Here is a 22,797-nt window from a genome sequence, read left to right as displayed (position 1 = left end):
GCCCCGCGACTACGCGCGAACGCAGGCACGCTTATCAGTCTCACCTTCTCAAAGGGCAGGCCAACTTTGCTGTTGCCCCCTTCATCATGTTCACATTCGACATCTTTCACTGTCTTCTACACAACATTTGCTGTCTCTTATTCTCATCCTATCAAACCACCGTTCTAGTCACTTTCTGCCACACACGTCTTATTTTCTCTACTTCCACACACTGCTCATCTTAGTTTCTCCAACCAACTTAAACACATCATCGTCTACTTCTCAATTTCCCTATTATCGCTCAACAGCCTCCTGAACATTCTCCATTACTGATTTCTTCCATAGGACCCACATCGCACTCACACTCATACACACAACATTCATGAGGATCCTCTGCGCGCACACGCACACACACCAACACAAAAGGATGACGCACAACATACGTATAAGACCACATAGATCCCACTAAGAACAACTTTTTGCTCGTCTTACTTGTCAGATTTATTCTTCATTTTACTTTTAGAAGCTATTTGTAATTCTTTTCCATTTATTTAGCCAATTTTAACTTCAGTGTTTCTTTATCTTACTTTATCCTTTTAACACAAATATCTCCTGTATATTTAAGCTAATTTCTCTTTAATTTTGGCAGCCAGGTTCCCACTTCATTACATGGAAACCTGATTTGATTTGGTTTTGGCCTAGCCATAACTGTCTTTGTTAATTTGTGCAGTCACGTGCCATGTGACCGTTTTCTCCGCAATTCCAGCATTCTATTGGAGGTTGCACAACTCCTCTTCCTCGGCCTCTAAAGCCTCCTCTGTTAGACATTGCTCGCCCTCTCTGGCCTTTCTGTCCTCTGCCTGCATTTTGGTAAAAAGTGTCACTATCCTGGTCTACCAGAAAAGTGTCTTTTGTAGTTTTCATTCGTTTTCGTTTTTGTTTGTCTATTACTTTTTCCGCATGGAGGGCATGATTTATGTATTCCTCCAAAGTTCCGGTGTTCATGCCTATATAATGTTTGATCACCCAGCCTTGTATTGCTGGTCTGGACCCTGCGTGGATGGCATTTTTTAATTGCTGTTGATAAGCACCTTGAGGCGCATTATCTTCCACCAGTCCACTGTGTGTTTTAAAAACTTTTGTCATGCGCACTCGATACTCATCAAAGGTTTCATTATCATTTTGCTTTGTTCTCCCTATTTCTGTATAATTTGCTCTGATTTCCTTTGACCAATCCATTTCTAGCGGGCTTTTCTGCCTAGTGGCTCTGTCCATCAACCCATAAGGAGGAGGTGATTCCTCAATTTTGTGTGTGTCATGTATTTGCGGATACAACTTCGCTATGATCTTTAGTTTTGAATTTGTAGCATGTGTTTTCTCTTCCCGCTCTTGTACTTCTTCTAGTTCTCCCTCAAATTTATATTTTTTAACCCATTTATCGAAATCTTTTTTTTTTTTTTTAAGTCGGTCGGGATCCTGCCTTTCAATTATTTTCCAATCTTTGCATTTTAGTTCATGTCGGGGTAGGGACTTTCGCTTACTATTTAAGTTTCCCATGGTTTATTTTTCTAAATTTTGGAGTTGGTAGTTTGAATGGCACCTACAGTGTCCTAAAACCAACTTTATTCACAGGACAGTGGTTAAAAGTTCGATGTGTGGTAAGTCTCCTTTCACCTCCCCGAAGGGAGCGGAGAGTTCTTGCCTCTGCCCCCACACAAAGCCACTGTTTACAATCCTGTGTGTTTATATAGAGGAGCGCTCAAATGAGATCACTCTCAGTCAAACTGTACACAAGCATACCACGCGCGTTTTTTAATAACAGAGGAGTCCGCACTCCCGCTGCGGAATTTAACTAACAAAGTTAGGGGGCTCCACACCGCCCCTGCGGAATTTAACTGTTTCTGATTGCACTTGATAGGGTCTAGAATTCTCAAGGTCTTTAAGTGACTTCTTGTCACTGCTCGTTGTAAGTGACCTCGTCACTGCTCATTCATTAGGTGACCTCTTGTCACCGCTCATCCATTTCTTTTTAGTAGAATTAATATTCCTACTCACGGTCTGCTGATTCTCCTCCTCGGATAGCCTCGTCAACCCTCCCGGTGTCCAGCCGGACTGATCGAGACAGTCCCGTCAAAGGGCTTTTGTTTACCTCGGCCGAGGATTTTCGCCTGTGTCGAAGAGTCCGCTGGAACCGTTCAAGGTGTGTCGAGGTCCCGGAACGAGCCCCCAATTTCTGTCAGGTTTAAATCGCTGACTGAACAACTATTAAGAGAAGAGCATCAGCAAACAAACCACAAGTGAGACAGAATATCAAGTCTTTTCTCGCGAGGAGTGCAGTACAGATAGTTTACAACAATCTCACAACACTAAATATCTGTGTACACTCCCGCTCTTTTTATTTGGATTTGCCCTACCCACAATTGTGAGGCAAAAGCCCCTAAAGGAAGGGGGGAGCACGTGGGCTTTGCCTCGTAAGCAAAATAATAAGAACGTGAGAAAAAGGAGTTTGAGTTGAGAAGAGAAAGTCCTTGAGCTCTAGCAAGGGAGGTTTTACGACCTTGAGTAGGATGAGACAAGCTAGGTTATTAATTACTGGATACGCACAAACATAATCTAACGATCAAGATAGCTTGGAAAACCCAGACTTTGATGGTCACTTGTAGGTTCATCTGAAGTGCAAGACAGCAATGAGGCATGTTGTCTAACAAAGCGGTCTTTGTTAAGAAGGAACTGTCTCGGTAGATGTCTTCTTTTTGCTGAGTTATCAGCTGCGTCCTGTCTGACCTCTCTCCTGGCCCAGCCGTACCTTTTCTCTTCTGTGGTACATCATAAAAACAGCAAGGCCAAACAGCAAGCATATATTGCAGTAATATTGCGGTAAAGCATTGATTAGAGAACGCATGATAACATATATATACATTTTTCTAACACAAAACATGAAAAATAGAGAGAAAAAATCAAATAAAGTAATTAACACTTTAAAGCGCCATATCCTCTGGACGTGTCCTCTGTCACCAGGATGACATAAATGACGAGAAATTTGATCGAGGGATTTAATGATTTGGAGTGACACAAATGGTTTGATAATATTGTTGTTTATGTGATAGTTAGTTAAAATATAGTTTATATATCATTGTATGGGCCTGTGGAATTGTCAGGGAACAGAGACAGGGCTACCAAGTGCAGCACGATCCTTTATTGGCAAAAGGGGAAATGGGGACGTAGAACGCTGGACCTGCGGTCTGGCTGGCGTGGCTGAGCAAGTAGCCAGGACAGGCGGCGATCTGGAGCGTGGTCGAAGGGCGAGCAAGTAGTCAGGACAGGCGGCGATCTGGAGCGTGGTCGAAGGACAAGCAAGTAGTCAGGACAGGCGGCGATCTGGAGCGTGGTCGAAGGACAAGCAAGTAGTCAGGACAGGCGGCGATCTGGAGCGTGGTCGAAGGACAAGCAAGTAGTCAGGACAGGCGGCGATCTGGAGCGTGGTCGAAGGACGAGCAAGTAGTCAGGACAGGCGGCGATCTGGAGCGTGGTCGAAGTTCAAGGAAGCAGTTGGCTACAAAGTTTGGTCCGGGGACAAAAAGGCAGCAGTATCACGTGCAGGGTAATCAGACGAACTGACAACCACTGGCAGAACACAGAGAGGTTAAATAGGGAACCTAACGAGCTGTAGCTGGTGCTGGCAATTCCATGAGTCGGGCTAGGCTGGAAGTCAGGTGACGTGGGAACGTGACAAGAATAATTTGAACTGCGGCGCGGCACACGGCATTGTTGACAAAGGACGATCGATAAAAGACGAGAAATTTGATCGATGGATTTAATGATTTGGAGTGACACAAATGGTTTGATAATATTGTTGTTTATGTGATAGTTATTTAAAATATAGTTTATGTATCGTTGTATGGGCCTGTGGAATAATTTGAACTGCGGCGCGGCACACGGCATTGTTGACAAAGGACGATCGATGGATTTAATGAATTGGAGTGACACAGATGGTTTTATAAACGTGTTATTTATGGAATAGTTTTTTTTAAATAACTGAATGTTACGTCAGGCCCGTTCTCAGCTCCTCGTTTGTGTTTGTCACGTTAGCATACCGTATCGTTTAGCCTGTTGTTGCTCGTTCGTGTCTGTTCTTGGTGTTGGATTTTGTCGAATAAATTGCCCCCCAAAATGCGACTTATACTCCGGAGCGACTTATATATGGTTTTTTTTTCACATTTTTGGGCATTTTATGGCTGGTGCGACTTATACTCCGGTGCGACTTATAGTCCGAAAATTACGGTAGTTAGTAAGTAATGTGTTAATGATCAAGTAAAAATTTACTGATTTATAACTAAAAATGTGTTCACAAAATTTTTTTTACGTAATTATAAATAAATATCTTGTTTACAAAATCAATTGATAACGTAATAATAAATAAAGATTTGCTCATAAAAAATAATCAACTTTACCTCTTTTGGGATGAAAAAATTAAACTTTTTTTCTTCTTAAAATTGAATTGTTGCATTGAACATTTGATTTTGATTTGACAAGCATTGAACAAGCATTGAACAGTGTTGAAGCTTGAATGAGTCTTTTGCGCTCATACTACATTTTAGTGAGAAACATGGAGCTATGGTGAACGTTTTTTTGGCTTTAGCTACGAGCAAAGAAACCGCATAAGAAGCCTTCAGGGCTTTGGCTGATGTAGTGGAGGCTTTTCACATTGTGTCTTGGGATGACTTGAAGTCAGAAAGTTTCCTCCTGAAGAACTCCGGTGGCTTACCAACATGGCATCCGTGTTTTGTGGTGAGATGCCGCTGGAGATGTGCCGGCTTCATGCTAGCGTTGGCTAATTTCTCCCCGCATAAAAAGCACAGTTACAACTTGTGGACGTAAATCCCATCAAACAATAGTCTTCCATGTACTGTCGGTACTTCGGTACTCTGGTTTTGCCTTCATTTTTACTTGTTTCTCCGTGTTTTCAACAGCGCTTTAGCCACAACTCCATGTTACAGTGCGTCATCAAGGCAACCGCAGGTGACTGCTATTGGTTTGTGGAGAGTCCGTTTTTTAAGGATTAAAATTGAATACTGAATATAAAACATACATTTGTATTTCATCAAACTTTTTATAACTAATTCTCAAGACAATCAGGCTTGCTGTTTTTTTTTGTTTTTTTTTAATACCGGTATATATTTTTGTAAAACCCCCTGGAGTACCTCCACGTACCCCCAGGGGTACGCGTACCCCCATTTGAGAACCACTGTTTTAGACAATGTGAAAAACTGTGAGACTTTATTTTTGTGATCATTAGGTCATTTGCAGTGGTAATTCTACACGTGGACAAAGTTGCTGGTGCTCTGATAATGAAAGACTAACCGACATTTTTCGGACTATAAGTCGCGTTTTTTTCATAGTTTGGGTGGGGAGGCGACTTATACTGAGGAGCGACTTATGTGAATTTTCCAAATTAATAAAAAAATAAAAAATTGGAACCGCGATGTAGCAAGGGATTACTGTAATTTGAATTTCAAGTGACGTCAGCGGCGCGGCGGGGCGGTTGTTTACATAAAGGACAAAGATTTGATCACGGGATGACGAAGATGATGAAGGGCCCCACGTACTACCGGCATCATTAGCAGCTTTGTAAGTGACACGGAGGACGAAGAGTTTGAAGGATTTAATGATTTGGAGTGACACAGAAGGTTTGAAAAACTATTATGGCTTTTCCGCACGCCCGGTCCTACTCTACGGAGCTCTCTTTCACCTCCGTGGATGGAAGTCGGGGGCCGGCGCTCGGCCGGGCGGCTGTCCGGGGACGGTGGATGGGGCTCGGACATGGCTTTTACGCACGCCCGGTCCTACTCTACGGAGCTCTCTTTCACCTCCGTGGATGGAAGTTGGGGGCCGGTGCCCGGCCGGGTGGCTGTCCGGGGACGGTGGATGGGGCTCGGACATGGCTTTTACGCACGCCTGGTCCTATTCTATGGAGCTCTCTTCCACCTCCGTGGCTGGAAGTGCCACCTCCGGGGATGGAAGTCCACGCCGCCACACGCCTGGAAGTCCACGCCGGTGCTTGGGGCCGTGTGGCTGCGAACTATTTGTTATAGTTATTTGATATATTTTATTTCGTGTAGCAACTTGTATATGTTTTTATCGTTCCAGTTCAGTAGTTGTTGGCTCATTGAACTCTTGTTTTGTTAAATAAAGAGCCGTTTACCAAACCCACGTCTTTCCTTGTACTTTGTTAACGCTACAATATAGTTATATACTAGGGGTGTAAATCGCGGGTTTTGTCACGATACGATATCATATCAATACAAAGAACCACGATACGATATTTGCCGATATCTTAAAGCCTGCTGTGATTCATTCACGATACATCACGATATAGTGCTCTACGATCGATATAGAACAATATCCTGATTTATAACAATTCATACGCAAAATCAACAAGGTACTGCAAATTCTTTATTTAGGAAATTACAAGAGTATTGTAGTATACAAAGTGCTTATTTTAACACTGAACTTTGATGTCGTGTTTTTTCTTTAAATGTGCGGCGAGATTTGTGGCGTTCCCTGAATATTTGATCACCGCATGGCAGGATTTACAAACTGCACGTGTCTTGTCCGTTGAGCCATCTTTTCTTTGGAATCCAAAGTGCTTCCAAACGAATGACTTGAAGCCCAAAGGTCAACAAGGTACTGCAAACTCTTTATTTAGGAAATTACAAGAGTATTGTAGTATACAAAGTGCTTATTTTAACACTGAACTTTATCAAATTCCTATATTTTTTCTCATAGAAGTAAGTAAAGAAAAATGAATATTCTTTCTTTTTTTGTAATACCATTAACTTTAAAGTGCATTACTGAACTATTTAATTACAAAACAAAAATAAGTTCTTTATAATGAATGTAGTAAACATTACACCTTGACCATATGTTCTATCCAAATGCAAAAAAAAACATTCTCTTGCAATACCAGAGAACTATACATAAATAAAATATGTATGTTGTTATTTAACTCTTCTATAAAACAAAAATAACTTAATTTATAACTCTTTATATAGAATTTTAACATTACACGGTGTCTACTCTTTGAACTGTTCAATATGACTTGAAGCCCAAAGGGGAGCGAATTTCCTCGTCTTCTTGGACACTAGCCATAGCACCAGCCCAGGAGCCGTGTAGTTGTCGGCTCCCCTTTCACGTGCCTGCTCTGCTCACAACACAACACGCCGCGCACTGCTCCCGGAAAGAGGAAGCAAGCAACAATGAACTGGATTTCAAAATAAAGTCGCGTCTAATGTCCGAGGTCAAAAACGGGCGATATAGATCGATGTTTACGTTTAGCATCGATGCCAACAAATCGTAGAGCATTATATCGATTAATCGATGTGTATCGATGAATCGTTACACCCCTATTATATACTAGATCTGTGGAATAACGACGAGGCTGACGTCAGGGCGCACGCGCGGCCTTGTTGACAAAGGACGAGGAATTTGATCGATGGATTTAATGATTTGGAGTGACACAGATGGTTTGATAATATTATTGCTTATATAATAGTTATTTGATATATAATTTATATATCGTTATATGGGCTTGTGGAATATTTTGAAGTGCAAGTGCCGTCAGCGGCGCACACTCGTTGACATAATATCGTTGTTTATATGATAGTTATTTGATATATACTTTATATATCGTTATATGGGTCTGTGGAATATTTAGAATATTTAGATGTCAGCGGCGCGGCGCATACGCGGCATCATTTCCATAAAGGACGATCGATGGATTTAATGAATTGGAGTGACACAGATGGTTTTATAAACGTGTTATTTATGTAATAGTTATTTGAATACCCTGTTTTGCCATGCATAATGCGCAAAATTTAACTAATTTATTGTCCTAAAATCTGGGGTGCGCATTATGCATGGGTACAACAATTTTTGAAGAAAATCTCCCTCGAAATAAAACTTGAAATCACACCTTTCTTCTTGTTTGTTGTCAATCGCGCATCGCATTCAGCCATCCTGCCCAACACACTTAGTCAGTAAAATTCATAATTGACGACACATCGTTTGATGCGATGGTGCAATCCTTGATGGTGTGTTATTGTCAAATATTGTTTGTTTTTTTAATCTCCATCGCAGACCGGATATCATACGGAGGCCGCCATGACAGTATGCGCAGAACGGATGCGCAAGACACGTCAGCTATATAAAGAGCGAGAGTTCAGTTCTCTACCTATTAGTTTCAATTCACAGTTTAATTAGCAGTTTCAATCAGCAAATAACAAAATGCGTATTACAGGTAATATTTTACTTCACAACACTTTGCCTTGTTCCTTTCTTCTCTGCTGTTCACTTCAAACACGCTCCATACGAACACAATGCTCTCGTATCAGACGCTTGCTCGATCACCTGCTCGTTTGCTGTCACAATGTACCCTACACAAATCCGAAACATTTCTTCGCTATCGAGTTTGCTAGCGCATGCGCAGTGATACTGACCGGCAGAATAACATCCGGTTGTTCCCAAAGATTTTACGTTTACGGACTTAAGTAAGAGTCAAAATTTGGGTGCGTATTATACATGGGTACAGGCTTTTTTCCAGCAACGACATGCCATTTTTAGGGTGCGTATTATGCACGGGGGCGCATTTTGCATGGAAAAACACGGTAACTCTGAACGTTATGTCAGGCCCGTTCTCAGCTCTTCGTTTGTGTTTATGTCACGTTAGCATACCTATCGTTTAGCCTGTTGTTGCTCGTTCATGTCTGTTCTTGGTGTTGGATTTTGTTGAATAAATTTCCCCCAAAATGCGACTTATACTCCGGAGCACTTATATATGTTTTTTTTTCACGTTATTGCGCATTTTATGGCTAATGTGACCTATATTCCGGAGCGACTTTTTGTCCGAAAATACGGTAAGTAGATTTTGACTAAAGTAATAATAAATTGAAATTGCTTGAAAATCAACAAATGAAAATCGGATATTGCTTTGAATTGTGATTCAAAAGAATTATTTTTAAAAACAAACCCACCAAATGGCCTGGATAAAAAATTATGATACCTCTAAAAAATATAAAAATAATAAACCACAGGGACATAGTCAACCAAGATGCGTCCTGGACTTAGCATCTTCTTGGGTCTTCAAACTTTTAATCAGTCAGTCATTTAAAGGGTAACAAGTACTGTTTGGAGGCATAGTGTGCACTACACTAAACATGGTCCAGCTGAGAAGGAAGACAGTCTCGGTATATTAGAAAGAACTTCCAGACAAGCACATTAACAGTAAAGGCTACAAGACAATGTCCAAGCAGCTTGATATTATTCAAAAAGTTAAGATCCATGGGCCTGTAGCCAACCTCCCTGGAAATGACTGAATGATAAAAATTAAAGACAACTTGATCACACCATCCCTCGTTGCTTGAACCAAAATAGAGTTTGAGACGACGACTAAGGATGAACTTTAGTCATTTATTTAGCGAGACTGGAATTTGCCAAACACTACGTTAACAACCACAAAGCTTCTGGGATAATGTCAGCACCTTAATGCCGTCTGAACAAAACGCCCTTGAAACCCGAGACAACTGGAGCAGCATACAAATGAAATGAAAATAACCTGCTGAGAGGTGCAGACGTTTCATTGAAAGTTACAAAATTTGTTTGATTGGAATCACTGCCTGTCGAACCACAATTATAAAACAATGCCTGATTTGTATTGGTTATATTTAATTCAATTTTTAAAACTGTTAACTGATTACTTTAGTCAGATTCAAATTATCGTATTTATATGATCAATGTGGGCTTTTCTCTCATTGACAGCGAGATACCCAACATTTTGTCCATATGCATATAGCCAGAATTGTATTAAAATGTTTAAATCCTGACTGTGCTGGTTTAATGTTTTTTCTGCCTTTACAGAATGAGACGGATAAATTACAGACCCAACTTGCCAGTGTGCGTAGTCAGCAGAACAGGGAAGCAGAAAAACATCAGCTGTTGGTTCGTAGTCTCAATGAACAACTTAAGGGGTAAGTTATTCCATTGATAATTAAGATGTATACATTTTTTTCACCATAATCTTGGGAATATGATTGCAATGATTTCGTGCCGTTTTGTAAATGAAAAGATTACATTATTTGTAGTTGTTAGAAATAACGGTTAATTAAAAAATGTATTTAATATTGAATTAACTCCTCAAAATATGCATCTGTGTAAAAAAATAAAATATCAATATCAAAAATGTAGTTAAACGGTCAAAATTATTCGTTTAGTTTTTTGTAAAGTTAGAAAAAGTTACCGTTTGTAGCAAGGACGAAATGCAGATGTTAAAATAAAGAAATGTTTTGGTAATAAAATCATTAATTTTGTTTGAAAAAAAAGATTTTTCATAATTGAATCAAATCAAAATCGGAACTGTAAATTGAATGGGAACATGGCTTGAGTGAATCGTTACATCCCTATTACCGTATTATCACGACCAAAAGGCGCACTGTGCTAAAAGGCGCAGTCTCAGTTATGTGTGCTATAACTGTATTTAACACACATATAGGGCGCACCGCATCATAGTGCCCGGGTTTTATCTATACAGTGGAGCCTCGGTTTTCAACCACAATCCGTTCCAGAAGGCTGTTCGAGAAGTGAATTACAAATACAAATATTACAAATAATGGAAAAAAAATTAATCCATTCCAAACAAAAAACCCGCCTTTTTTAAGCATTTTTTCATTTGCGCATTTTTGTCCGATCGCGCAACTGCAGCGCACCGCCGAACGCCCAACCGTAGCGCGTTCGCCGACCGTGCAACTGCACTGCGCTGGTCGCATTATTGTGACAGAGCGGTCGCTAAAATTTAGAAAATATTTTTAAAGTCCTAATGGACTTTCCAAAATTTAAGTGGACCTCAATGCGCAGGGAGCTTAATTTGGTCCGATTGCGCAACCGCAGCGCGCCGGGAGCTCACTGTCGCATTGCTTTAGAAGCGTCTTTGTGTTTTAGGATTCTTTACTGCTCCCACTTGCTTCCTTTGGAGGCATGATTAGAGTTGATGCAATCCTCAGAGTAACGAGAACGTAATAACGAACGGAGTCAGTTGGCATGCGGGTCCTCTCGGCTCATCTCGCGAGGTTCAACAACCGAATTCGGTCCGACATCCGAAGCAAAAAAATCTCGGATTTTTTGTTCGAGTACCGATTTGTTCGAGAACCGGGACATTCGAAAACCGAGGCTCCACTGTTCAATCCACGCCCACACTTCCCACTTTAACGTTCTCTCATGGTGCTCTTTACTACGTCCACCTTACAACAACAACAACAACACACACACAAGCATACAAGTGTGCGTATTTAAAAATAGAGCGGGAGCAAAACTGAGTTTGGTTGTGTTTTATAAAAGTATTGATTACAAAGTACTAACACTTTTTTAATTGTCAATCGGCGTGGGCATGGTAAAACACACGGATAAAACAAGCACACAAGTGTGCGTATTTAAAAAAAGAGTGAGAGCAAAACTGAGTTTGGTATTCACATTTTTATTACCGGTAATCTTCATCAATCAAACCCATCGAAGTCTTCATCCTCTGTTCCTAAATTGAACAGCTGCGCTAAATCTCCAACAGACATACCAGGTTCACTTTCTTCACTGTGTTTTTCCGTGCCGTGCGGCTCCTCGGATATGATGCCGGCTTTTGCGAAAGCTCGAACAACAGTGTCAGCAGACATGTTAGCCCAAGCATCTACAATCCATTCGCAAATTGTGGCGTAACTCGTCCGGCGCTGCTTTCTACTCTTAGTGAAAGTAGTCCTGGTCCGGATGGAAAAATGGCACCGTTTCATGAAACGAAAGCACCAAGACGGACCTCCTTGGAAATGTTCAATTTTCATTTCTTCTGCTAGCGTTAGTCGAATGGTGACCGTCGAAACGCTTCTCCCACTCGTTCTTTGCTCGATGATCCACTGTTCGAGTCTTTCCTCCAACTCGGGCCACTTCGCCTGACGTCCGCGCAGTCAGCTGTGTCTTCTTGACCTGTCGGAGCTCGTTTTCCAGCTTCCTCCACTTGCGAACCATCGATTCATTGATTTTAAAATCTCTCGCGGCTGCTCGATTTCCATGCTCCTCCGCGTAGCTGATGGCTTTCAGTTTGAACTGTGCTTGATAAGCATGTCTCTTTGCCATTTTCAGGGTTGTTATAACAACGATGTTTTGCATGACGCATATACACGTTCTTTTATATACCGTATTTTTCTGACTAAAAGTCGCTCTGGAATATAAGTCGCATTAGCCATAAAATGCACAATAACGTGAATAAAAACATATATAAGTTGCTCCGGCGTATAAGTCGCATTTTGGGGGAAATTGATTCGACAAAATCCAACACCAAGAACAGACATGAACGAGCAACAACAGGCTAAACGATAGGTATGCTAACATGACATGAACACAAACGAAGAGCTGAGAACGGGCCTGACGTAACATACAGAGTCATTCAAATAACTATTACATAAATAACACGTTTATAAAACCATCTGTGTCACTCCAATTCATTAAATCTATCGATCGTCCTTTATGTCAACAATGGGTGCGCGCCGCTGACGGCGCTTGCACTTCAAAATATTCCACAGGCCCATAAAACGATATATAAATTATATATCAAATAACTATTATATAAGCAATAATATTATCAAACCATCTGTGTCACTCCAAATCATTAAATCCATCGATCAAATTCCTCGTCTTTTGTCAACAACGCCGCGCGTACGCCCTGACGTCAGCCTCGTCGTTATTCCACAGATCTAGTATATAACTAGATTGTAGCGTTAACAAAGTACAAGGAAAGACGTGGGTTTGGTAAACGGCTCTTTATTTAACAAAACAAGAGTTCAACGAGCCAACAACTACTGAACTGTAACGATAAAAACATATACAAGTTGCTACACGAAATAAAATATATCAAATAACTATAACATAAATAGTTCACCGCCACACAGCCCCAAGCACTGGCGTCGACTTCCAGGCATGTGGCAGCATGGACTTCCATCCCCGGAGGTGGCACTTCCAGCCACGGAGGTGGAAGAGAGCTCCATGGAATAGGACCGGGCGTGCGTAAAAGCCATGTCCGAGCCCCATCCACCGTCCCCGGACAGCCACCCGGCCGAGCACCGGCCCCCGACTTCCATCCACGGAGGTGAAAGAGAGCTCCGTAGAGTAAGACCGGGCGTGCGTAAAAGCCATGTCCGAGCCCCATCCACCGTCGCCGGACAGCCACCCGGCCGAGCGCCGGCCCCCGACTTCCACCCACGGAGGTGAAAGAGAGCTCCGTAGAGTAGGACCGGGCGTGCGGAAAAGCCATAATAGTTTTTCAAACCTTCTGTGTCACTCCAAATCATTAAATCCTTCAAACTGTTCGTCCTCTGTGTCACTTACAAAGCTGCTAATGATGCCGGTAGTACGTGGGGCCCTTCATCGTCTTCGTCATCCCGTGATCGAATCTTTGTCCTTTATGTAAACAACCGCCCGCCGCGCCGCGCTGCTGACGTCACTTGAAATTCAAATTACAGTAATCCCTTGCTACATCGCGGTTCGTTATTCGCGGTTTCACTTTTTTTTTTTTTTTTTTTTATAAATTTTGAAAATTTATGAAAAAATTCACATATAAGTTGCTTCTCAGTATAAGTCGCCCCCCTACCCAAACTATGAAAAAAAACGCGATTTATAGTCCGAAAAATACGGTACAATCCACGCCCACACTTCCCCCTTTAATGTTCTAATGGCGCTCTCTACTCCGTCATCCTTACAACAACACACACACACAGGGCGCACTGCAAATCCACGCCCACAATTTCCCCTTTAACGTTCTCATGACGCTCTTTACTACATCCGCCTTACAACAACAACACACGTTGGGCGCACTACATGATGGGGCGCGCCGCACATTTTGAAGAAAATCTAAGACTTTTATCCGCACCCTATAATCGTGAAAATACGGTAGTTGTTGGTCAGTGACAGTATGTGAGTTTTCTGCATATAAATGACAACTCCACTTTTGTAATACTTGATGTCAAAACATTGCTTGATGCATCGTCTCGTGTTTTACCAGTAAACAGGTAATTACTAGGGGTGTAACGATTCATCGATACACATCGATTAATCGATATAATGCTCTACGATTTGTTGGCATCGATGCTAAACGTAAACATCGATCTATATCGCCCGTTTTTGACCTCGGACATTAGACGCGACTTTATTTTGAAATCCAGTTCATTGTTGCTTGCTTCCTCTTTCCGGGAGCAGTGCGCGGCGTGTTGTGTTGTGAGCAGAGCAGGCACGTGAAAGGGGAGCCGACAACTACGTGGCTCCTGGGCTGGTGCTATGGCTAGTGTCCAAGAAGACGAGGAAATTCGCTCCCCTTTGGGCTTCAAGTCATATTGAACAGTTCAAAGAGTAGACACCGTGTAATGTTAAAATTCTATATAAAGAGTTATAAATTAAGTTATTTTTGTTTTATAGAAGAGTTAAATAACAACATACATATTTTATTTATGTATAGTTCTCTGGTATTGCAAGAGAATGTTGTTTTTTTTGCATTTGGATAGAACATATGGTCAAGGTGTAATGTTTACTACATTCATTATAAAGAACTTATTTTTGTTTTGTAATTAAATAGTTCAGTAATGCACTTTAAAGTTAATGGTATTACAAAAAAGAAAGAATATTCATTTTTCTTTACTTCTATGAGAAAAAATATAGGAATTTGATAAAGTTCAGTGTTAAAATAAGCACTTTGTATACTACAATACTCTTGTAATTTCCTAAATAAAGAGTTTGCAGTACCTTGTTGATTTTGCGTATGAATTGTTATAAATCAGGATATTGTTCTATATCGATTGTAGAGCACTATATCGTGATGTATCGTGAATGAATCACAGCAGGCTTTAAGATATCGGCAAATATCGTATCGTGGTTCTTTGTATCGATATGATATCGTATCGTAACAAAACCCGCGATTTACACCCCTAGTAATTACTATTCATTTTGGAAGATAAGAGTCACCTGTTATGATTGATTGATTGATTGATTGATTGTTTTTAGGCTCAGTGACACACAGGAATGCCTGGAAAGCTCACTCATTGAGAAGGAAAGCACTTTAGCCAAGACATCAGAAAAACTGGAGCTCATCAACAGCCTCAAAGAATCTTTGAGTGAAAAAGGAATTCAGTGCAAAGAGATGTCTGACAAACTCCTTCAGACTGAGCAAGCTGTAAGGTTTTGGATTTTTTTCAGCTAAAGCTGGGCATATGCACTGTGCAAATCAAATTTCTTTCCAGCACAAGACCAACCCATCCATCAATTAAGGCCATTTTATACGTAAATCATTCAAACAAATGAATTTCTTCAGTGATTATCTGGCTAAGAATTGACCCTGCCACACAAGCACACATGCAAACACACACATAAAGGTTAAGAATAAAACCTTAAGGAGTTTATAATCCCGAGAGTGAGTACAGAGCATCTTGGTGAGAAAACATCTCAAGAAATTATCATTTTCAAAGTTTTGAAAACAGATTTGGCTGCGTTGACAAAGCTGGGTCTTCCAGAGGTGTCCATAATATCAGATGATATAAAAAAAAAACTAAAGAGCATTGCTCTGTGATGCACAAGGTAGTGCTGACAACTCATTGAGGTAATTGCCGAAGCTAACATTTACAACTCTATTTGAGTTGGAGGGCTTCAAACCCCTTTTCACTGATGTGGTGACATCACACTAGCCATTCAGATGACTTAGATTTAGACTAAAATGATGAAAACATGAAAAATCATACCTTTGAACATTGAAGCAACACAAAGATGGAACATATTCATTCATTCATTCATTTTTCAAATTGCTCATCCTTACGAGAGTCACGGGTCCCAAGTGTTTGTATCTATCCCAAGTGTTTGTGAAGATTCATACCGTCTTTTTCAAGTTGACTATATTAAACAGTTCTTTTAGTCAGGGAAGGTTTTTACCTACCGTATTGTCCGCACTATTAGGCGCACTTAAAAACTTACATTTTACTCAAAAAAACACAGTGCGCCTTATAATGCAGAGCGCCTTATATATGGATCAATTGATGAATTCGTTGATCCATACTGGTTGTACAGAGTGTTCTGCCAAAATGTTTCAGTACGTTTTAGTACGACTAGTAAATTACAAGGTCGCATCGCTTCCCAACATTACGGCAACTGTGGTCAGGGGGCGTCACCGAATAGCTGTTGTACCCGCGAGGCTATTTCATTTCAAATAGGCTGCTCCGTTAATGTTTCGAGTAAATTTACGGATTGATATGGAAGGGAAACATAGGTAAGCAGTACCAATGTGTTAGATCAAACTTTAGTCAGTTCCGATCATTTTATAGGAGATCGTTTGAGAAACGCGATTGTTTACACTTTGCTGAGGCTCATGGGGGTCTGCGAGCTGAGGCTCATGGGAGTTTGCGGGTGGCTAATGCTATAATAATAGCTGCTATACGCACAAGGCTATTTCATGTCAAAATAGGCTGCTCTGTTAATGTTTCGAGTAAATTTACGGATCGATATGGAAGGGAAACATAGGTAAGCAGTACCAGTGTTAGATCGAACTTTAGTCAGTTCTGATCATTTTATAGGAGATTGTTTGAGAAACGCGATTGTTTACAGAGGGCTTATTGGTTATTGGCTAGTGGATGCATACCGCAACCCTAGTCAACCTCAGTTTGTTGCAGTATAGCTTCTATTTTATGCGCCTTTTAATCCGGTGCGCCCTATATATGAAATAATTTCTAAAATAAAAAATTCAATGAGGGTGCGCCTTATAATCCAGTGCGCCTTTTGGTGCGAAAAATACGGTACTTTATATGTTTCGGTTACTTAGCTGTCAGGACCTTAATGCCGTCTGTGTAACTATGATGACAATTACAGGCATCTCTCATCTTTCAAGTGCGAGAACTTGCACAATTGGTGGCTGACTAAATACTACACTGCTCAAAAAAATTAAAGGAACACTTTGAAAACACATCAGATTTCAATGGTGAAAAAAAACAGTTGGATGTCTATACTTAGTATATGGACAGTTTAATGTCTCAGGAACAAAAGGATGCCACATCTTTTGATGGAAATAAAGGTTTTCAGCCTACAGACGGCTCAGTATATAGACACCCCAAAAATCAAAGTGAAAAAATGTGTCCGGCTCGTCCATTTTGCCTAAATTCAATTTCTGCAACTCAAAATTATTTTCAATATCTTGTGTGGCCCCCACGAGCTTGTATGCATGCTTGACAACGTCACGGCATGCTCCTAATGAGACGACGGATGGTGTCTTGTGGGATGTCCTCCCAGATCTGTCTAAGGGCATCAGCAAGCTCCTGTAAAGTCTGAGGAGCAACCTGGCGGCGTCTGATGGACCGAAACATTATGTCCCAGAGGTGTTCTATCGGGTTTAGATCAGGTGATCGTGAGGGCCATTCAATCGTGTCAATTCCTTCATCCTCCAGATACTCAAAGTCAAAGTCAGCTTTATTGTCAATCCCTTCATATGTCAAGACACACAAAGAAACCGAAATTCCGTTTCCTCTATCCCACGGTGACGAGACATACAAGCAGACGACACAAAATAAAAACAAGAAGGCACAAACAATAAATAATAAATAAAAAGTAACAATAAATAAAATGAGCGATGAATAAATAATAAACCAATAACACAATAAATAAGAGGAGCAAAAGCGAGCCAGTGTGCATACAGCAGACAGTAAGCATAGCGCAAAGAACAGGACGCTACGCAGAAAGGGGGAGCGAGTTCAGGATCCTAACAGCCTGGAGTATGAAGCTGTTGGAGAGTCTGGTGGTGCGGGAGCGCAGGCTCCTGTACCGCCTCCCAGAGGGCAGAAGATCAAACAAAGAGTGAGCGGGGCGACTCACATCACTCACAATCTTGGTCGCCTTGCGGGTGAGATGGGAGGTGTAAATGTCCTTCAAGGAGGGGAGAGAAGCACCAATAGTCTTACCAGCCGTTTTCACTATGCGTTGCAGGGCCTTCAAGTCGTAGTCAGTGCAGCTGCCACCCCAAACAGCAATACAGCTGGAGAGGACGCTCTCAATCGTGCCGCGGTAAAATGTAGTCATGACGGCCGGAGGAGCGCCCGCTCGCCTGAGTTTCCGAAGGAAGTACAGGCGGCGCTGGGCCTTCTTCGCCAGTGATGCGGTGTTGGTGGACCAGGAGAGATCCTCACTGATGTGCACCCCCAGGAACCTGGTGCTGCTCACTCTCTCCACCACAGCACCGTCGATGGTCAGCGGCAGGTGTTGGGCGTGACCCTTCCGGAAGTCAACAACAATCTCCTTGGTCTTGTCGACGTTCAGCAGGAGGTTGTTGTCCCTGCACCACGTGGCCAGAAGGTCAACCTCCAGCCTGTATTGTGTCTCGTCTCCCTGTCTGCATACTCTTGCCACATGAGGCCGGGCATTGTTGTGGATCAGGAGGAACCCAGGACCTACTGCACCAGCGTAGGGTCTGACCATGGGTGCAAGGATTTCATCCCGATACCTAATGGCAGTCAGACTGCCGTTCTCTAGCCTGTAGAGGTCTGTTCGTCCCTCCATGGAAATGCCTCCCCAGACCATCACTGACCCACCACTGAACCGGTCATGCTGAATGATGTTGCAGGCAGCATATCGCTCTCCTTGGCTTCTCCAGACCCTTTCACGTCTATCACAGGTGCTCAGGGTAAACCTGCTCTCATCTGTGAAAAGCACAGGGCGCCAGTGGCGGACTTGCCAATTCTGCTGTTCTATGGCAAATACCAATCGAGCTCCACGATGCTGAGCAATGAGCACAGGGCACACTACATGACGTCGTGACCTGAGGCCACCCTCGTGAAGTCTGTTTCTGACTGTTTGGGCAGAGACGTTCACACCAGTAGCCTGCTGGAGGTCATTCTGTAGGGCTCGGGCAGTGCTCAACCTGTTCCTCCTTGCACAAAGCAGCAGATATCGGTCCTGCTGATGGAATGAGGACCATCTACGGCCCTGTCCAGCTCTCCTAGAGTAACTGCCTGTCTCCTGGAATCTCCTCCATGCTCTGGAGATTGTACTGGGAGACACATCAAATCTTCTTGCAACAGCACGCATGAATGTGCCATCCTGGAAGAGTTGGACAATCTGCGCAACTTCAGGAGGGTTAAGAAATCGCCTCATGCTCCCAGTCGTGATAATGACTAGCTAAAGCCAACACTTGTGGAAAAACAGTTAAAAAAGATCAAGACGGAGGAACTTGAAATGGCCTCCACCTGCAAAACCAGTCCTGTTTTGGGGACCATCTCGTTGATTCCCCTCTAGTGCACCTGTTGTTAATTCCATCAACACCAATGCAGCTGAAACTGATTAACAACCCCTTCTGCCACGTACCTGACCAAAATCTTAACAGAAAATTCTAATTGAATTCATGCCATACCCTGATAAAAAACTGTTCCTTTAATTTTTTTGAGCAGTGTATTTTGCCCCACTGTATTAGTTGAAAGTTCGTCTAAAAATGTAGGTCTTGAGGCTGTTCTTAAACATAATAATAATAATAAATTATATTTATAACGCACTTTACATTCGGGGGAATCTCAAAGTGCTACATGGCAGATAAAAAACAAGAAAACAAAACAAGGACAAGTGTAAAACAACTGGACGACAACCAAGATATGAGAGAAATTACGGAAATGCTAAGGTAAAGAGGTGAGTTTTAAGTCCAGTTTTGAAAGAGTCAGTGGATTGGGGTGCTCTTAGGTGGTCGGGGAGGGAGTTCCACAGTGTAGGGGCTGTATGGCAGAAGGCCCGGTCGCCCATGGTGCGCAGCTTGGTTTTCGGAACGTGGAGAAGGTGTGAATTGGATGAGCGGAGGCTTCGGGTGGCAGGTTTTGGGGCAAGGAGTTCTTTGAGGTATGGGGGAGCATGTCCGAGGATACAATGGTGAGTGAGGAGGGCGATCTTATAATCAATTCGGAATTTGATGGGGAGCCAGTGCAGAGAACGGAGGATGGGTGTGATGTGATTGCTTTTCCGCACCCTCATCAGGATCCAGCAGCGCTGTTTTGAATGTACTGAAGCCTCTGGAGGCTCTTGCTAGGGATCCCGATGAGGAGTGCGTTACAATAGTCTAGCCTTGAGGAGACAAAGGCGTGGACAAGTTTCTCAGCATCCGTCAGGGTAAGTGTGGGGCGGAGTTTGGAAATATTTCTGAGGTGGAAGAAGGAGGTTTTGCAGATGTGTTTTATGTGTGACTCAAGGTTGAGTTGAGGGTCCAGTTTCACACCCAGGTTGGTGACAGTGGCTGAGAGGGGAATAGTGAGACCGGCGAATAAGATGCTTGTTATTGGGCAGGTATGGATCTGATGGGGAGTGCCAATTAACATGGCTTGGGTTTTGTCACTGTTAACTTGCAGGAAGCTGAGATTCATCCACGCCTTTATCTCCTCCAGACACAGGGAGAGGATGGATGAGGGAGATGGAGAAGGCTGGGTTATGGAGGGCGGGGGGTCAAGTTTGAGGTATAGCTGGGTGTCGTCCGCATAACAATGATATGAGATGCCGAACTTCCTGATTATATTGCCGAGGGGTAGTATGTAGAGCAGGGGTCACCAACTCCGGTCCTCAAGGGCGCCTATCCAGCCTGTTTTAGGTGCAGCCCTGCAACAACACACCTGATTCAAATGATCAGCTCATCAGCAAGCTCTATTAAGGCTGATAGCGATCCTGATTATTTGAATCAGGTGTGTTGCAGGGGGGATACATCTAAACAGGCTGGATTGGCGCCCTTGAGGACCGGAGTTGGTGACCCCTGATGTAGAGAGTGAAGAGGGTAGGACCGAGTACAGATCCCTGGGGGACACGGAGGTGGACAGTGTGAGTGAACATAAACGTTCTCTGTAGCCCTGAGGTTCTCCGGCAGGCTGTTCAACACACACATTTTAAACCCCTATCCCACAGAGTGGTGGGCAATTGTTAGTGCTTGCAAATGTTGCCTTTGTCAGGTTTCGTTTCATTTCTCAAAGTTTTGCCATTTGGTCACCAGACATTAATTATACTGTACTTTTCTTCTTCCAAGGGAATTTTGAACGTATTTAATATTTTCTTGCAACAAAAAAAACTACAAAAACTTTTGGCAAATATCTGGCAAATATTTTGTAAACATTTGTGATTGTGAACGTTCATTTTGCAACCTTCAGCAATTGTTCACCCCTCAGTGGGATAGCGGCAAAACGTCTGGTTGGGTATTGTTGGGTATCCTCAAAAGGTGACATGAGGTGTTTATGGCAATCCATTGGGTAAAATTAAGTCATTTAACTTAGCTGTTTCGTAACAGTGGTGCAGAAACAGAGAAGGGCTTGCTCATGACACATTTTCAATTTGGCAGATAAACTTTACGTGGTTCTTTAATTTCAAATTTCAAATCACACTCAAGTATTTGTTTAAAAGCAAATTCAAATTAAATTTTTCATAGTATGTCCCTTTTTAAACGACTTCTTATGACAATGTATGCCCAGCTTTAGGCAGTATTAGTGTTGTTGGCTTGATATTAATTAGTCTAATTCTCTTATTTCTTGTACTCAGCTTGAGAATGTTTCCAAGAAAAGCAGTAACTCAGAGAAGCTCTGCTCTGAGTTAAAAGCAGAAGTCACTGATGTCACACAGAGGCTGAGTGAGCTGAGAGACAAGGTGCGCTTCTCTCTAATCTATCTCTTTTTAGATATATTTAACCAATTTTGCCAAGTTTCCATTTCTCTTTTATTGGTGAAATAAAGTAGAAATTACCCAGTCTTACCTAAAAGTTTGATTTATTTGTTTATTTTGCAGAGTCAGAAGCAAGACATCATCATAGACACATTACAAACTGAGCTTGACCAAACGAATGAGGAATTAGACAAGTTAAACACGTCCCACCTGGAAGAAAGGGCCCAACTCATTCATGATCTTCAAAGTTGTGAACGGGAGATTGATAGTCTGAAAGATACTCTGTTGGAAAAAGACAAAGCACTCAACACCACCATGTTGGAGTATTCAGAACAGGTTACAGTTCTCAAAGAAGAGCTTCGACTCAAGGAAGAAAACTTGATTCAAGTAGAAAATACATTGACAAAAGCAGGTCGAGAGGTCACAGTTATTAGCGATTCGCAGACTGCAGATCAGCAATCGCTTAATAGCAAGATTACAGGGCTTGTTGAGAATCTAAAGGATGTTAGGATGGAATTAGACAAGGCCAAACAGAAGAAAGCAAATCTAAAGTAGCAGGGATGGACCAACTAATCAACAGGCCAAGAGGATAAACCAACTATTCAGGACCTCCGTCTCAAACTCAGAAACAACTGTGAGCCATCATGTCCAGCTTTCTGGATGTGAAACACTCATCTCTTCACTAAAAGAACAACTGGAATTAGCTAACCTAAGGCAACACGAGTCTGATGAACTCATGTTGCGGCTCAAGGAAATAAATGCTAACAATGAGAAAAATATTCTTCAAAAAGAAGAGATGTATGAAAATGAACTGAAAACTATAAAGGATGAAAAGAACAAACTTCTATCCCAAGTGGAAAAATTCAATCATGACATGGAACTGTTGTCCAAAGAATTAAAGGAACGAGCACAAAGTAAGGACAATGTTCAACAAGAGACGGAGAAATATAAGGATATCATAACATTGCTGGAAAACCAACTGAAGGCAAATGATGAACAGGCAAAGGATGAGCGACAGAGCTATAATGCAGAATTACAGGTCAGGGAATCTGAAAATAAGAAGTTGCGCAAAGAACTTGATAACAACATTGAAAATGTCTC

The 22,797-nt window shown here is 42.0% G+C and overlaps 1 protein-coding gene across 1 annotated transcript in view; it reads left to right on the top strand.

Annotated features, from left to right (window-relative positions):
* LOC119120873 (golgin subfamily B member 1-like) overlaps positions 1–22,251 on the top strand; it is a 95,300-nt gene extending 73,049 nt beyond the window's left edge. Inside the window, exons 18-21 of the mRNA XM_037248100.1 lie at positions 9,892–10,001; positions 15,058–15,226; positions 21,577–21,681; positions 21,820–22,251. Coding sequence (XP_037103995.1) covers positions 9,892–10,001; positions 15,058–15,226; positions 21,577–21,681; positions 21,820–22,251 — 816 coding nt within the window. The remainder of the gene's footprint in view (positions 1–9,891; positions 10,002–15,057; positions 15,227–21,576; positions 21,682–21,819) is intronic.
* The last annotated feature ends 546 nt before the right edge of the window (positions 22,252–22,797 follow it).

The sequence above is a fragment of the Syngnathus acus genome, chromosome 3, assembly GCF_901709675.1.
Source record: "Syngnathus acus chromosome 3, fSynAcu1.2, whole genome shotgun sequence".
In the NCBI taxonomy this organism is placed as follows: Eukaryota; Metazoa; Chordata; class Actinopteri; order Syngnathiformes; family Syngnathidae; genus Syngnathus; species Syngnathus acus.
The sequence above is the reverse complement of the archived record's forward strand: the minus strand, read 5'-3'. Positions and strand labels throughout refer to the sequence as shown.